This window comes from Macaca mulatta, chromosome 19, assembly GCF_049350105.2.
Source record: "Macaca mulatta isolate MMU2019108-1 chromosome 19, T2T-MMU8v2.0, whole genome shotgun sequence".
NCBI classification, from domain to species: domain Eukaryota; kingdom Metazoa; phylum Chordata; class Mammalia; order Primates; family Cercopithecidae; genus Macaca; species Macaca mulatta.
The window spans coordinates 57,291,071-57,307,267 of NC_133424.1; the positions used below are offsets into that span (position 1 = coordinate 57,291,071).

General features: G+C 52.6%; 1 protein-coding gene across 7 annotated transcripts in view; it reads left to right on the forward strand.

Annotated features, from left to right (window-relative positions):
• CBLC (Cbl proto-oncogene C) overlaps window positions 1-16,197 on the forward strand; it is a 29,755-nt gene that overhangs the window by 8,419 nt on the left and 5,139 nt on the right. For 2 of the 7 annotated variants that reach the window (XR_013409895.1, XR_003724951.2), the window contains 7 exons: window positions 3,166-3,253; window positions 5,645-5,776; window positions 6,739-6,885; window positions 8,063-8,140; window positions 14,384-14,499; window positions 14,627-14,696; window positions 14,787-14,870. Coding sequence is in view for 5 of the 7 variants with exons in the window: in XM_015124238.3 (XP_014979724.1) it covers window positions 3,166-3,253; window positions 5,645-5,776; window positions 6,739-6,885; window positions 8,063-8,140; window positions 14,627-14,689 (508 nt within the window). In the remaining 2 variants the exon portion in view is untranslated. Of the gene's footprint in view, window positions 1-3,165; window positions 3,254-5,644; window positions 5,777-6,738; window positions 6,886-8,062; window positions 8,141-14,383; window positions 14,500-14,626; window positions 14,697-14,786; window positions 14,871-16,197 lie in introns of those variants that run through there. The other 5 variants (XM_015124238.3, XM_001109370.5, XM_077980364.1 and 2 more) reach the window with 4 other exon arrangements.

A 16,197-nucleotide genomic window follows, 5' to 3' on the forward strand; every position in this document is an offset into this window, starting at 1 on the left:
ACACTTTATTCAGTACCTATCATTGGTTCATTAACATTGAACTTACAACCAACAGCACTATGACTTGTGTCTCAAGGAAGCTTATACAACACACACGTTTTCTCCATAAGACACATCACAACCTTCTTTCACTTAGGAACAAGAGACAACACTTCAGCTACTCTTGGGGACCATTTAAAGCAGAAAAATCAGAGGCCGGGCACGGTGGCTCACGCCTGTAATCCCAGCACTTTGGGAGACAGAGGCAGGCAGATCACTTGAGGTCAGGAGTTCAAGACCAGCCTGGCCAACATGGCGAAACCCCATCTCTACAAAAAAAAAAAAAAAAAAAAAAAAAACTCCGTCTCTAGCCAGGTGTGGTGCTGTGCGCTTACAATCCCAGCTACTCGGGAGGCTGAGACAGCAGAATCGCTTGAACCCGGGAGGCTGAGGCTGCAGAGAGCCGAGATCGTGCCTCTGCATTCCAGCTTGGGTGACAGAGATTCCATCTCAAAAACATAAAAATAAAGTCAATCATAGAAGTCCCTTCTTATTGAGTGTTTTTGCACAGAGGAGAATGCTGCATATATATATATATATATATATATATATATATATATATATATATATATTTAATTTAAAAAATTTATTCACGCTGGGCTCAGTGACTCACGCCTATAATCCTGGCACTTTGGGGAGGCTGAGGCAGGCGGATCACCTGAGGTCAGGAGTTCAAGACCAGCCTGGCCAACATGGTGAAACCCTGTCTCTACTAAAAATACAAAAAGTAGCCAGGCGTGGTGACAGGTGCCTGTAATTCCAGCTACTTGGGAGGCTGAGGCAAGAGAATCGCTTGAACCTGGGAGGTGGAGGTTGCAGTGAGCTGAGATCGAGCCATTGCACTCCAGCCTGGGGGACAAGAGTGAGACTTCATCTCAAAAAAAAAAAAAAAAAAAAAAAAAAAATTTTCTCCAGGCATGGTGGCTCATGCCTGAAATCCTAGAACTTTGGGAGGCTGAGGTAGGAGGATCACTGGAGTCCGAGAGTTTGAGACCAACCTGGACAACATAGTGAGCCCCCTTGTGAATAAAAAGAAAAAAAGAAAAAAAATTAGATAGAGACAAGATATCACTATGGTGTCCAGGCTGGTCTCAAACTGCTGGGCTTAAGTGACCCTCCCTCCTCGGCCTCCTAAAGTGCTGGGGTTACAGGTGTAAACCACTGCACCTGGCCAGTGCTGCATGTTTTGTTTGGTGTTTCTTTTTTTTGTGACAGGTTCTCACTGTCACCCAGGCTGGAGTGCAGTGACATGACCACAGCTCACTGCTGCAGCCTCGACCTCCCAGGCTCAGGTGATCCTCCCACTTCAGCCTCTCCTGAGTAGCTGAGACCACAGGCACATGCCGCCCATGCCCAGCTAATATTTTTAATTTTTTTTTTTTTTTAGACATAGGGTCTTTCTGCGTTGCCTAGGCTGGTCTCGAACCCCCGGGCTCAAGCAATCCTCCTGCCTCAGCCTCTCAAAATGTTGGGATTCAGGCATGAGCCACTGCTCCCAGCCAGGGCTGCATGTTTTATAAGCACTGTCTTTCTTTTTTATTTATTTATTTTTTTTTAAAGTTTTTTTTGAGACAGAGTCTTGCTGTGTTGCCCCAGGCTAGAGTGCAGTGGTGTGGTATTCATTCACTACAATCTCTGCCTCCTGGGTTCATGAAATTCTCCTGCCTCAGCCTCCCGAGTAGCTGTGATTACAGACACGCAACTCCATGCCTGGCTAATTATTATTTTATTTGTTTATTTATTTATTTTGCTATTTTTAGTAGAAACGGGGTTTCACCATGTTGACCAGGCTGGTCTCAAACTCCTGGCCTCAAATGATCCGCCTGCCTCAACCTCCCAAAGTGCTGGGATTACAGGTGTGAGCCACTGCGCCCTACCAGCACTGTCTTATTTAATACGCATCACAAATCTTTGCCTCAGGCATGATCACGTCCATGTTACAGAAGAGGAAACTGAGGCCAGAAAAGTAGAGTGGCCCCAGCCAGGTCATACAGTGTGTTAGTGGGACAGCCACTGTGGGGCCCAGGTCAGGGATCCTGCACTGCTCCACATGACAGGCCAGGCAGGGCCACTAGCCTCAAGGACTCATGACCCGCTGTGGGTCTGAGGGTTCAGTATTTCATGTGGTATACATGTGGGAATAATTGGAGTAGTGTTGAGGCATGCCAGATAGGCTGAGGAAATGATGCAGTGAGAGACCCAGGGAGTCCAGAGCTTGCTTCTCCGGTGTCCTGGAGCCCAGTGCTGAGATCTCGCCTACGACCCTGGTTCTGAGTCTCTCTGGTCCTTGCTGTGTGACCTTGGGTAGGTGCCTTTCCCACCCTGAGCCTTGGGTCACTGTCTGTGAGGGAAGCAGTGGTATAGGTGTTCTCAGAGGATCTTTCCCATCCTGATATTCTCAGATTCTAGGATTTGGTCACTTTCATGATCTGTGACGCTAAAATCTGTTACACTTGGGCATGGAGGAGAAGGATGAGGTTCTAGAAGAGCTAAGCCAGAGATTTTTCTTTTTTCTTTTTTTTTTTTTTTTTTTGAAACAGAGTCTCACTCTGTCGCCCAAGCTGCAGTGCAATGGCACGATCTCGGCTCACTGCAACGTGTGCCTCCTGGGTTCTAGCAATTCTCTTGACTCAGCCTCTGAGTAGCTAGGATTACAGGCATGCACCACCATGCCCGGCTAATTTTTATATTTTCAGTAGAGACGGGGTTCCATCACGTTGGCCAAGCTGGTCTTGAACTCCCGACCTCAGGTGATCCACCCACCTCGGCCTCCCAAAGTGTTGGGATTACAGGCGTGAGCCACCGTGCCCGCCCTAAGCCAGAAATTTTCATCCCGTTTTCTGGTTCTTATTCTATTTCATCCTTGTTTCTGGAGCTTGAGTCACTGAGGTTTCGTGTGCCCTACCTTGGGAGTCTGAGGGGACATAGCCCTGCCCTGGGGTATCTGAGAAGATGCAGTCCCAATTAGAGGAGGGCAGAGGGAAAATAACCCCAGGCCAGCAATGGATTGGGGACAGATCCTCATCTCAGGGAGATATGGGCCCTGTAGGGGATAAAGGTCCTTATTCATCTGGGGGTGGGAGATACTAGATGGCCCCCCCGTCCCCCTCTCTTCCCTTCCCCCAGCTACCTCTACCCAGATGGAAAGAACCACAACCCAGACCTGACTGAGCTCGACCAGGCAGAAGCCCAGCAGCGCATCCACGTATCAGAGGTGAGACCCGTGCCTGCACCCGCAGTCCTGTTCCCTGACCCTGCCACCCCCACGTTGCCTTGGCTCAGAGGCCTGGGGTTGGAGTGTTGGCTTGGTGGCTGTGTGACCTTGGGTAAATCACTTGACCTCTCTGAGGCTCAGTTATTCTTCCAGAGAATACGGCTCCTCCTGCCTCTTTCCCAGGGGTGATCACGGGGATTATATAAGGAACTGATGCTGCTGAGATCATCAGGACAGCTAATGCATTTGGGCATTTGCCAGCGATGGCCCTGTGCCAGCTCCTAATCTTCACAGCCACCCCCCGAGTGAGAGAAAAACAACAATAATAAATACATAATTTATATTTTATTTATTTTTATTTTTAGAGACAGGATCTCTTCTGTCACCCAGGCTGGAGTGCAGTGGTGCGATCATGGCTCACTGCAGCTTCGACCTCCTGGCTCAAGCGATCCTCCCACCTCAGCCTCCCGAGCAACCGGGAGTACAGGTGTGAGCCACTGCACCCAGCTAATTATTTTATTTCTCTGTAGAGATGGGGTTTCGCCATGTTGCCCAAGCTGGTTTTGAACTCCTGGGCTCCAACGATCCTCCCACCTCCACCTCCCAAAGTGCTGGGATTATAGGCATGAGCCACTGTACCTGGCCCTACATTTTTTTACTATAAATATATCCCTTGCAATATTTGGGACATCTTTATACTTCAAACTGTATTCACTGTTTACATGAAATTCAAATTTAGAGGCCAGGTGCCACCGCGCCCGTAATCCCAGCACTTTGGTAGGCTGAGGCGGGCAGATCACCTGAGGTCAGGAGTTCAAGACCAGCCTGGCCAACATAGTGAAACCCATCTCTACCAAAAATACAAAAATTAGCTGGGTGTGGTGGCTCACACCTGTAGTCCCAGCTGAGGCACTTGAGTTGGGAGGCTGAAGCACAAGAATCACTTGAACCCAGGAGGCGGAGGTTGCAGTGAGCCGAGATCACACCACTGCACTCCAGCCTGGGCAACAGAGTGAGGCTTGGTCTCAAGAAAAAAAAAAGAAATTCAAATTTAGGTTAGGTGCGGTGGTTCATGCCTGTAATCCCAGTATTTTGGGAGGCTGAGGCTGGTGGATCACTTGAGCTCAGGAGTTCAAGATGAACCTGGGCAACATGACGAAACCCCATCTCTACAAAAAATGCAAAAACTTAGCCCACCTACTTTGGAGGCTGAGGTGGGAGGATCACTTGAGCCTGGGAGTTGGAGGTTGCAGTAGGCCAAGATCGCGACCCTGCACTTCAACCTGGGTAACAGAGTGGTGCCCCGTCTCGCCAAAAAAAAAAGAAAAGAAAAAAAAGAATGAAATTCAAATTTAGCAGCATCCAGTACTTTTATTTGCTAAATCTGGCACCACTGGGTGTAGACAACTGGGGAGAAGAAATCTCATAACAAAGAGTGAAGATATGGCCGGGCAAGGTGGCTCCCACCTGTAATTCCAACACTTTGGGAGGCCAAGGCAAGCAGATCACTTGAGGTCAGGAGTTCGAGACTAGCCTAGCCAACATGGTGAAACCCCATCTCTACTAAAAATACAAAAATTAGCCACGTATGGTGGCTCATGCCTGTAGTCCCAGCTACTCAGGAGGCTGAGGCACAAGAATCGCTTGAACCTGGAGGCAAAGGTTGCAGTGAGCCAAGATCACGCCACTGCACTCCAACCTGGGCAACAGAGCAAGACTCCATCTCAAAAAATAAAAATAAAAATAAAAATAAATAAATAAATTTTAAAAACACACACAAAAAATGAGTGAAGACATGTAGGAGGCCGTTGGACATGCCAACCTTGGACTTAGGAGAGGGTTCAGGTCTGGCACAGAAGTTTGGTTTATATTTTTTTACATAGAAACAGGGACATGCTATGCTTCCCAGGCTGGTCCAGAACTCCTGGGCTTGGCCGCCAGAAATGCTGAGATTACAGGCATGAGCCACAGCGCCAAGACAGAGGTTTGGGATTTTCTTTATTTCTTTCTTTCTTTTTTTGAGAGAGTTTTGCTCTTGTTGCCCAGGCTGGAGTGCAATGGCGCAATCTCAGCTCACTGCAACTTCCATCTCCCAAGTTCAAGCGATTCTCCTGTCTCAGCCTCCCGAGTAGCTGGGACTACAGGCATGCGCCACATGCCCCGGCTAATTTTTGTATTTTTAGTAGAGACAGGGTTTCAACATAGTTGACGAGATTGGTCTCGAACTCCTGACCTCAGGTGATCCCCCCGCCTCGGCCTCCAAAGTGCTGGGATTACAGGCGTTAGCCACCACAACCAGCTGAGGTTTGGGATTTTCTTCCTGTGGCCCAAGGGGTGTCCTCATGGCTGACGCATGCCCCTCACTGTCTTCTCTATCCTCTCACCTGCCAGGAGCAGCTGCAGCTCTACTGGGCCATGGACTCCACATTTGAGCTCTGCAAGATCTGTGCTGAGAGCAACAAGGATGTGAAGATCGAGCCGTGCGGGCACCTGCTCTGCAGCCGCTGCCTGGCTGCCTGGCAGGTGGGTCTGACCCCTGTGCCGCCTTCCTGGCTGGTCTCCCTCTCTCTACAGGGAAAGCCCCAAGAGGATCTCCTCTATGCCTCATTGATCATATGGGGAAACCGAAGTCCAGAGAGGGCAGAGAGCTGCTGGCGACCACTCAGGAGGCCGGCTGTCTTTCCCCGGGCCTCTGGTTCCACCCCACTCTGCACATGCTGCCTCAGTTTCTCCCTCTCCGGCAATGTTATCGGTGGAAAGCTCTCCTTCCTTCCCTGCCTGGGTGATGCCCCGCTAGTGGCTTCACCTCTCTGAGCCTTAGCCTCGTCCCCTGGAGGACAGGGCTGAGAAAAGTGACTTCCCAAGGGCCACAATGAGGCTGGGCACAGTGGCTCACGTCTGTAATCCCAGCACTTTGGGAGGCTGGGGTGGGTGGATCACTTGAGGTCAGGAGTTTGAGACCAGCCTGGTCAACATGGTGAAACCCCGTGTCTACTAAAAAAAAAAAAAATGCAAAAATTAGATGGGTGTGGTGGTGGGTGCCTATAATCCCAGCTGCTCAGGAGGCTAGACATGAGAATCGCTTGAACCCGGGAGACAGATTTTGCAGGGAGCAGAGATCGCACCACTGCACTCCTGCCTAGGTGACAGAGCTAGACTCCTTTTAAAAAAAAAAAAAAAAAAAGGGCCACAGTGAGGATCTGAGCCTGGAAAGGCCTGGCCCAGAAGCTGCAGCCAAGGCTCCATGGGGATCCCTGGCCTGTGTGCCCCCTCCTGACCTTGACTCTGGTTCCGTTCCTCTCTCACCTTCCCTCCCAGCGTTTCCCTCCACATTCCCCTGCTCTCCACGACTCCTCTTCTCTCCTTCTGTCTCCCTTCCTCTGTCTTCCCCACATCAATCTTTTGGGCAGGGAACTCCTCGCTGGCCCAAGGGACAGGATGGAGAGCAGGGGGGCACTGACCCTTTCCCTCCCGACCTCCCCCAGCACTCAGACAGCCAGACCTGCCCCTTCTGCCGCTGCAAGATCAAGGGCTGGGAGGCCGTGAGTATCTACGAGTTCCATGGTCAGGCTACTGCTGAGGACTCAGAGGACGGCAGTGACCAGGAAGGCAGAGAGTTGGAGCTGGAGCAGGTGAGCGGGGCCAGCCGGGAGCTGGAATCCACATTCTTGAGGCCTGAGGGAGGAGGGACTGGAGCCTGGACTCCTGGGTCTGAGGGAGGAGGGACTGGAGCCTGGACTCCTGGGTTTGAGGGAGGAAGGGCAGGGTCTGGACTCCTGGGTCTGAGGGAGGAAGGGCAGGGTCCGGACTCCTGAGTCTGAGGGAGGAGGGGCTAGGGGCCTGGACTCCTGGGTCTGAGGGTGGAAGTGCAGGGTCTGGACTCCTGGGTCTGAGGGTGGAAGGGCTGGAGCCTGGACTCCTGGGTCTGAGGGAGGAAGGGCGGGGTCTGAACTCCTGGGTCTGAGGAAGGAAGGGCAGGGTCTGGACTCCTGGGTCTGAGGGCGGAAGGGCTGGGTCTGGACTCCTAGGCCTGAGGGAGGAAGGCTGGGTCCTGGACTCCCGGGTCTGAGGGAGGAGGGGCTGGGGGTCTGAGGGAGGAGGGGCTGGGTCCTGGACTCCTGGGTGTGAGGGAGGAGAGACTGGGGGCCTGTACTCCTGGGTCTAAGGGAGGAGGGTTTGGAGCCTGTACTCCTGAGTCTAAGGGAGGAGGGCTGGGGGTCCTGGACTCCTGGGTCTGAGGGAGGAAGGGCTGGGCCTGGACTCCTGGGTCTGAGGGAGGAAGGGCTGGGGTCTGGACTCCTGGGTCTGAGGGAGGAGAGACTGGGGGTCTGGACTCCTGGGTCTGAGGGAGGAGAGACTGGGGGTCTGGACTCCTGGGTCTGAGGGAGGAGAGACTGGGGGACTGGACTCCGGGGTCTGAGGGAGGAGAGACTGGGGGACTGGACTCCTGGGTCTGAGGGAGGAGGGGTTGGAGCCTGTACTCCTGAGTCTAATGGAGGAGGACTGCGGGTCCTGCACTCCTGGGTCTGAGGGAGGAAGAGCTCAGGGACGGCACTCCTGGGTTCTAGAAGAGCAGGGTGCTGATAACAAGATTCTCAGGTCCTAGGGAACTGGTCTTTTGCTTCCCCAAGGGCTGGGGCTGTGGCTTTCCTTGACTGTAACCCTCCTAAGTGTTGGTACATGGTCTTGGTCTCCGTTATATCCTGAGTCTAGAACAGTGCCTGAATGCTGGGGCTCAGGCAGGAGAACATGGAAGTGAGAAGAAAATGGCAGCTCACAAGTCCACTCTCCTTCCTCTGTCCCCTCTAGGCGCCCGTTTTGGCTCCTCAGTTGCCCCCACGGCCAGATCTGCCCCCCAGGAAACCCAGAAATGCCCAGCCAAAGGTGGTGAGTCAGGCACTGGTCTGAGGTTGGGGGCCGGGGTCTCATTCACCTCCGGGGTCCCTGGTTCACCTGCGCACTCAGGGGTGCCAGGGAAGGGACTCATCCTTGGCACCCATTTCCAAGGTACCCATCCCCGCTGTGACCTCATCCCTTGTTTTCTTCCTGGCTCATTCCCCCTCAAGGACTTTCTTTCTTTTTTTTTTTTTTTGAGACAGAATCTTGCTCTGTCGCCCAGGCTGGAGTGCAGTGGTGCAATCTTGGCTCACTGCAACCTCCGCCTCCCGGGTTCAAGCAATTCTTCTGCCTCAGTCTCCTGAGTAGCTGGTATTACAGGCGCCCGCCACCATGCCCCACTAATTTTTGTATTTTTAGTAAAGACAGAATTTCACCATGTTGGTCAGGCTGGTCTCGAACTCCTGACCTCGTGATCTGTCCCCTTCGGCCTCCCAAAGTGCTGGGATTACAGGAGTAAGCCACTGTGCCCGGCCTCAAGGACTTTCCTGCTCTCCTTCCAGCATCCCAGATGTGTCCTACCTCAGGGCCTTTTCACAAGCTGTTCCCTTGGCCTGCACCGCCTTTCCTGAGGCTTGCCTTCCCATCCCTTCTCAGGGAGGCCTTCCCTGACCACTCTGTTCAAGATAGTACCTCTAGCTGGGGTGGTGGCTCATGCCTGCAATCCCAATACTTCTTTTTTTTTTTGAGCAAGAGTCTCGCCCCTGTAGCCCAGGCTGCAGTACAGTGGAATAATCTCAGCTCACTGCAACCTCTGCCTCCCAGGTTCAAGCAATGCTCCTGCCTCAGCCTCTTAAGTAGCTGGGAGTACAGGCACGTGCCACCATGCCCGGATAATTTTTGGATTTTTGGTAGAGACAAGGTTTTGCCATGTTGGCCAGGCTGGTCTTGAACTCCTGCCCTCAGTTGATCCACCCACCTTGGCCTCCCAAAGTGCTGGGATTACAGGCATGAGCCACCATGCCCGGCCTGCAATCCCAACACTTTGGGAGTCCAAGGCAGGAGGATGGTTTGAGCCCAGGCGTTTGAAACCAGCCTGGGCAACACTGTAAGACCCCAACACTACAAAAAAATTTAAAAATTAGCCCAAAGTGGTGGCGCACGCCCGTAGTCCCGGCTGCTCGGGAGGCTGAGGTGGGAGGGTCCCTTGATCCCAGGAGTTGGTAGCTCCAGTGAGGCATGATCACACCACTGCACTCCAGCCTGGGCAACAGAATGAGACCTTGTCTCTAAACCAGTAAAGAAAAAAAAGAGTCTGTAATCCCAGCCCTTAGGGAGGCAGAGGCAGGAGGAAAGCCTGAGCCCAGGATTTCGAGACCTTTCTGGGCAATATAGCGGGACCCCGTTCTCTAAAAAGAAAAAAAAAGGAAAGGGTGAAAATAGCACCGCTGTCCCCCCGGCCCCTGGTCTGCTGTATGTTCAAAGATCTTTCGCCACCCGGTAGAGCTTAGGGTTGGTTTTGTTGGCTTTTAGCACTGTCAGGTTGCAACCTTCCTGCAGGTCAGGCCTTTGTTGTCTTCTCCATCATATCTCCAGAGTCCAGAACAGTGCCTAGCACACACACACACATCATAGGTGCTCAATAAATAGATACCAAATGAATACACTGAAGTGAGTCTTCCCAACAGCACTATGAAGTCAAAAATGTTCCTCTCCCGGCCAGGTGTGGTGGCTCACACCTGTAATCCCAGCACTTTGGGAGGCTGAGGCAGGTGGATCACTGAGTTCAGGAGTTCGAGACCAGCCTGACCAACATGGTGAAACCCCGTCTCTACTAAAAATACAAAAATTAGCTGGGCGTGGTGGTACACGCCTGTAATCCCAGCTACTTGGAAGACTGTGGTAGGAGAATCACTTGAACCCGGGAGCTAGAGGGTGCAGTGAGCCAAGATCGTGCCACTGCACTCCAGCCTGGATGACAGAGTGAGACCCTGTCTCAAAAAAACAAACAAACAAATGTTCTTCTCCCCATTTTCTGGAGGCAAAAAGTTCAGAAAGGTGACAGTACCTGCCCAAAACCACACAGCCTGAAAGAGGAGAAGCCAGTGTTGGAGTCTTTAAGGCCCCCAAACCATCTACTTTTTTATTGTTGTTGTTTTCTTTGTTTGTTTTTCTTTTGAGATGGAGTTTCACTCTTGTTGCCCAGGCTGGAGTGAAATAGTATGATCTCGGCTCACTGCAACCTCTGCCTCTGGGGTTCAAGCGAATTCTCCTGCCTCAGCCTCCTGAGTAGCTGGGATTACAGGCATGTGCCACCACACCTGGCAAATTTTGTATTTTTTAGTAGAGATGGGGTTTCTCCATGTTGGTCAGGCTGGTCTCGAACTCCCAACCTCAGGTGATCCACCAGCCTCGGCTCCCCACAGTGCTGGGATTACAGGCGTGAGCCAACACGCCCGGCCTACTTATTTTTTAATGAGCCCTGTCCTGGCTTTCTTTTCTCCCCATGCCACCACCCCAGGGTTTTTGGGACCCTGGATTGCTGGGAGAAGCAGATCTGTTAGCATCTCTGGCTGAGTACACACAGGCTTCGATCAATACTGAGCTGTCTTCAAACAAACAGCTCAGGAAGTCCGGGAACATTATTCAACCACAGCAAACAAGAGAGCCAGCAGGAAGCGGGGGGTGGCGGTGAAACCAGCCAGGGAAGCTAAAAACAGATCCAACCTGCCGCCAAAAGCAAATGGAAACATTAGGAGGCACTCAGCCGGCTCCCTGAGGACAGTGATGGGGGACACAGCCAGGATGGCAGGCTGACAGGGACCTCGGGCCTGATGATGACACCTTTGCCTCGGCCGTACCCTCCGCCTTGCCCGCCCTTTCCTCCTCTCCCCAAACCCTGCCTGATTAAAATTCCAGTCCACTCCCACCTACTCTTTCATTCTTCAAAACATACCATGGAAGAGACGGCCTTGGGTTTGCTATTTCTCAGCAAGCCAACTGTCGTAACTTTTTTTTTTTTTTTTTTTTTTGAGCTCTGTTGCCCAGGCTGGCGTGCAGTGGCACAATCTTGGCTCATTGCAACCTCCGCCTCCCAGGTTCAAGCGATTCTCCTGGCCCAGCCTCCCGAGTAGCTGGGGTTACAGGTGCACGCCACCATGCCCTGCTAATTGTTGTATTTTTAGTAGAGATGGGGTTTCATCATGTTGGCCAGGCTGGTCTTGAACTCTTTATCTCCGGTTGTCTGCCCGCCTCGGCCTTCTAAAGTGCTGGGATTACAGGCGTGGGCCCCGCCTGTCATAATTTTTGCTATGTGCCTGGCATTGCTTTTTTTTTTTTTTTTTTTTTTTAAGATGGGGCCTTTGTCTAGCCAGGCATGGTGGCAGGCACCTGTAATCCCAGCTAATCAGGAGGCTGAGGCAGGAAAGTCGCTTGAACCCAGGAGGCAGAGGTTGCAGTGAGCGAGATAGTGCCATTGCACTCCAGCCTGGGTGACAGAGTGAGACTCTATCTCAAAATAAAAAAAAAAAAGAAAAGAAAAAAAAAGTGGGGTTTCTGTTACCCAGGCTGGAGTGCAGTGGTGCAATCACAGCTCACTATAGCCTCAATCTCCTGGGCTCAAGTGATCCTCCCTCCTTAGCCCCCAGAGTAGCTGGGACTACAGGTGCATGTCTCCACACCCGGTTCATTTTAAAATTTTTTTGCAGAGGTGAGGGTGGGGCTGCTGTGGACACTGGATGTGATGGGACTTGGGACTGTGTCAGTGGTCAGTATCACTGTGATTGTGATCTGTGTATGGTGCTGTGGCCCCTGGGGTTGCTCTCTGCACACTGCTGTTCTCCATCTGAGAAACCTACCTTTAGGGGACGACACTGCCATTGAGCTGGATCTCATCGCCCCACTGAACACTGGGGACCTCTCTGACCCTCGGTGTTTTCTTGGGGAAAATGGGGAGCAGCCTGACACAAGCCCCACAGGCTGGGTTTTTTTGTTTTGTTTTGTTTTAATTTTTTAATTTAATTAGAGACACAGTCTCACCGTGTTGCCCAAGTTGGTCTCTAACTCCTGGGCTCAAGTGATCCTCCTGTCTCGGCCTCCCAAAATGCTGGGATTACTGGCATTAGCCACTTCGTCTAGCCTCCCCATGAGTTTTGATGAAGCCAGTAAGCTCAGTCACCTGTAACCTGAGTCATATCCTCTCCCTCACCTCTCAGAAATCTCCACTGGCGGCCGGGCATGGTGGCTCACACCTGTAATCTCAGCACTTTGGGAGGCCGAGGTGGGCAAATCGCTTGAGGTCAGGAGTTCAGGACCACCAGCCTGGCCAACATGGTGAAACCCTGTCTCTACTAAAAAATACAAAAATTAGCCAGGCATGGTGGCAGGCACCCGTAATCCCACCTACTCGGGAGGCTGAGGTGGGAGAATTGCTTGAACTCAGGAGGCGGAAGTTGCAGTGAGCCGAGATCGTGCCACTGCACTCAAGCCTGGGTGACAGAGCAAAAACTTCCGTCTCAAAAAAAAAAAAAAAAAAAAAAGGCCGGGCATGGTGGCTGACGCCTGTAATCCCAGCACTTTGGGAGGCCGAGGCGGGCGGATCATGAGGTCAGGAGGTCAGGAGATCGAGACCATCCTGGCTAACAGGATGTAAAAATACATTTTGTGTATGTAAAAATCCAAAAAATTAGCTGGGTGTGGTGAAGGGCGCCTGTAGTCCCAGCTACTCCGGAGGCTGAAGCAGGAGAATGGTGTGAACCTGGGAGGCGGAGCTTGCAGTGAGCTGAGATCCGGCCACTGCCCTCCAGCCTGGGCAACAGATCGAGACTCCATCTAAAAAAAAAAAAAAAAGTAAGAAAGAAAGAAATCCCCCACTGGCTTCTCAGGGTTCCAAGAACTCAAGCCAAAGTCCTTTCCACTGCCCAAAGACCTGGGGCTGGGGATCTAACCCTTCCCCACATCTCTGATCTCACCCACTCCACCTCCTTTCCAGCGACATTGGACCCTTGCTGCTCTTCTAACTTGCCAGCAAGCCCCCACCCACTTGAAGCCTCTGTCTGGATCCTTCCAGCACTCAGGCATCAGCTGGGTCATTCCCATCTCCAAGAGGCCTCCCCGGCATCTTCTCTCTCCCAGGCACTTTGAAGGAGACGGAACATGCTCTGAGACATTTCCTTTTTCAGGAGCTGATCAGTCACTGCAAGCCTCGGGCTCAGTAGAGCATCAGCTCCACCAGGACAGAGATTGTTTTCTGTCTTGTTCACGGCTGTCTTCTCAGAGCGAAAAACAAGGCCTTGGCCTGGCGCAGTGGGTCATGCCTGTAATCCCAGCACTTTGGGAGGCTGAGGCAGGAGGATGGTTTGAGCCCAGGAGGTCAAGGCTGCAGTGAGCTATGGTCATATCACTGCACTCCAGACTAGGCAACAGAGTGAGACCCTGTATTGCTTTGTTTTGCTTTGAGACAGAGTTTCACTCTTGTTGCCCAGGCTGGAGTGCAGTGGTGCAATCTTGACTTATGGCAATCCCCACCTCCTGGGTTCAAACGATTCTCCTGCCTCAGCCTCCCAAGTAGCTGGAATTACAGGAATATGTCACCACGATTGGCTAATTTTGTATTTTTCATAGAGACAGGGTTTCACCATGTTGGCCAGCCTGGTCTCAAACTCCTGACCTCACATGATCCACCCACCTCAACCTCCCAAAGTGCTGGGATTACAAGTGTGAGCCACCACGCCTGGCCTCTGTTGTTTTGTTTTTTTCTTTTTCTTTTTTTTTTAAAGAAAAGGAAAGAGAGAGAGAGAGAGAAAGAAAAGAGAAAGAAAAGAAAGAGAAAGAAAGAAAGAGAAAAGAAAGAAAGAGAAAGAAAGAAAGAAAGAAAAGAAAGGGAAAGAAAGGGAGAGAGAGAAAGAAAGGGAGAGAGAGAGGGAGGGAGAGAAGGAGAAAGGAAAGAAATGGAGGGAAGGCAGGAAGGAAGGAATGAAGGAGAGAGAAAGAAAGAAAAGAAAAAAGAAAAGAAAGAAAGGGACTGACCCACTGGAGAGGCTCGGGAACTGTCTGTGGGGCGCATGAGTGAGCAGAAGGGATGGACACATGGATGGACAGGCGGACAGACAAACTAAAACTTCTTCCTACACGAGTTAGAGGTGAGAGGGAAAAGGCAGCGTGGACTAGGGACAAGGCCAAAGGTCCTGTCAGACGGTGGCCGCCACCCTGTGTCACCACTGTGTCCAGGGCCTGTGGAAGGACGTCCACCCAAGCTGCAGCCTAGCAGAGGCATTTCTTAATCTCCCCTCCCAGGCACTTCTGGCCCTCCCCAGACTTCAGGCCCCTCTTCTCTTGCCAAGAATTAAGGCTGTGGCTTCAACCGGGCAGGAAGCCACCTCCAGCCCCCAGGCCAGGGAGGGGGCCATGGAGTAAGTGGAAGGGACTGGAGGGTGGTCTGGGACTCCCAGGTCTAAGACAAAGGGGACAGGGAAGAGGAGCAGAGGGAAAGGTTGAATGCCGGGAATCAACCACCCTCTCAAAATCTCTCCATTGCAGAGACTCCTAAAGGGGAGCTCCCCTCCAGCTGCCCTGGGACCCCAGGACCCTGCCCCGGCCTGAAGGCCAGGTGAGTCCACTCCCTAACCCTCCCTGGCCCACTCCACCCTTCTCCACCTGGAGGTGACCTCATCTAACCCACCCCTCTCTCCACCTGCAGGGCACCGAGATGTGCTGCTAAAGGGCACCCCAAGGGCTGGAAGGGGGTTGTGAAATCGAAATAAACTGCCAAGCCTTGTCTGTCCTCCAGGGTGCAAAGGAAGAGTGCAGTGACCAGCAGGGGGCAGCAGGGGGCAGCGGGCCCAGGGAAAGAGCAGTCCCCAGGCCTGGTCCCCACCTGACCAACAGGAGTTCAGGCCCCAGCCCCTCCTCCCTCAGACCCAGGAATCCAGGCCCCAGCCCCTCCTCCCTCAGACCCAGGAGTCCAGACCCCTTGTCCCTCCTCCTCCAGACCCAGGAGTCCCGACCCTAGTACCTCCTCCCTCAGACCTAGGAGTTCAGACCCCCAGTCCCTCCTTCCTTGCACTCAGGAGTCCAGACCCTAGACCCTCCTCCCTTGGACCCAAGAATTCAGACCCCCAACCCCTCCTCCCTCAGACCCAGGAATCCAGGCCCCAGCCCCTCCTCCCTCAGACCCAGGAGTCCAGACGCCCCCCCGCAGTCCCTCCTCCCTCAGACCCAGGAGTTCAGACCCCCAGTCCCTCCTTCCTTGCACTCAGGAGTCCACACCTTAGACCCTCCTCCCTCGGACCCAAGAGTTCAGACCCCAGCCCCTCCTCCCTCAGACCCAGGAGCCCAGACCCCAGCCCCTCCTCCCTCAGACCCAGGAGTCCAGGCCCCCAGCCCCTCCTCCCTCAGACTCAGGAGTCCAGGCCCCCAGCCCCCTCCACCCTCAGATCTTCAAATGGAATCTGGGACCAGGCACGGTGGTACACGTTTGTAATTCCAAGGCTTTGGGAGGCCAAGCGGGAAAGATTGAGCCTAGGGAGCTGAGGTTGCAGGGAGCTGTGATTCTGCCACAGCAATCCAGCCTGGGTGACAGACTGAGACCCTGTCTTTCAAAAAAAACAATGAAACCAAAAGAAACTGGGCCCCCAGCCCTCTCTGTGATACCCAGGAGTCCTGCTCTCAGGATTTAGAAGTCCAGAATCTCAGAGAACCAGGCATCCAGCCCTCTCCTTCATCATGGCAAAAAAAATCCCTGCACCCAGACCCAGACATCCAGATTAAGTCCCTGGTCAAAAGACCACACATTTCCCCGATGGTTATCCACCTTGCCTTGCCACAGTCTGTTCTCCTCCCTCTCTCTGTCCTTCATTGCTCTCTGACATCTTTCTCCCAGAGTAACTGCTAACTTCCAGTCTAAATCTTGCTGAGGAAGAAGAAATACCACCTCATGATTCATCTTGGATTGACCCAAGCCTCCCTCCACCTTGTTTAAAATGCCCCATTCCCGGAGACCTTGCCCTGTGCCCAGCCCTGGGCTGAGCGATGCTGACCAGGAAGCAGTGATCACTGCCCCACAAGGGCTCACCTTCCGTTGAGGAAAGAGACCCGTCCCTAGATAGTGA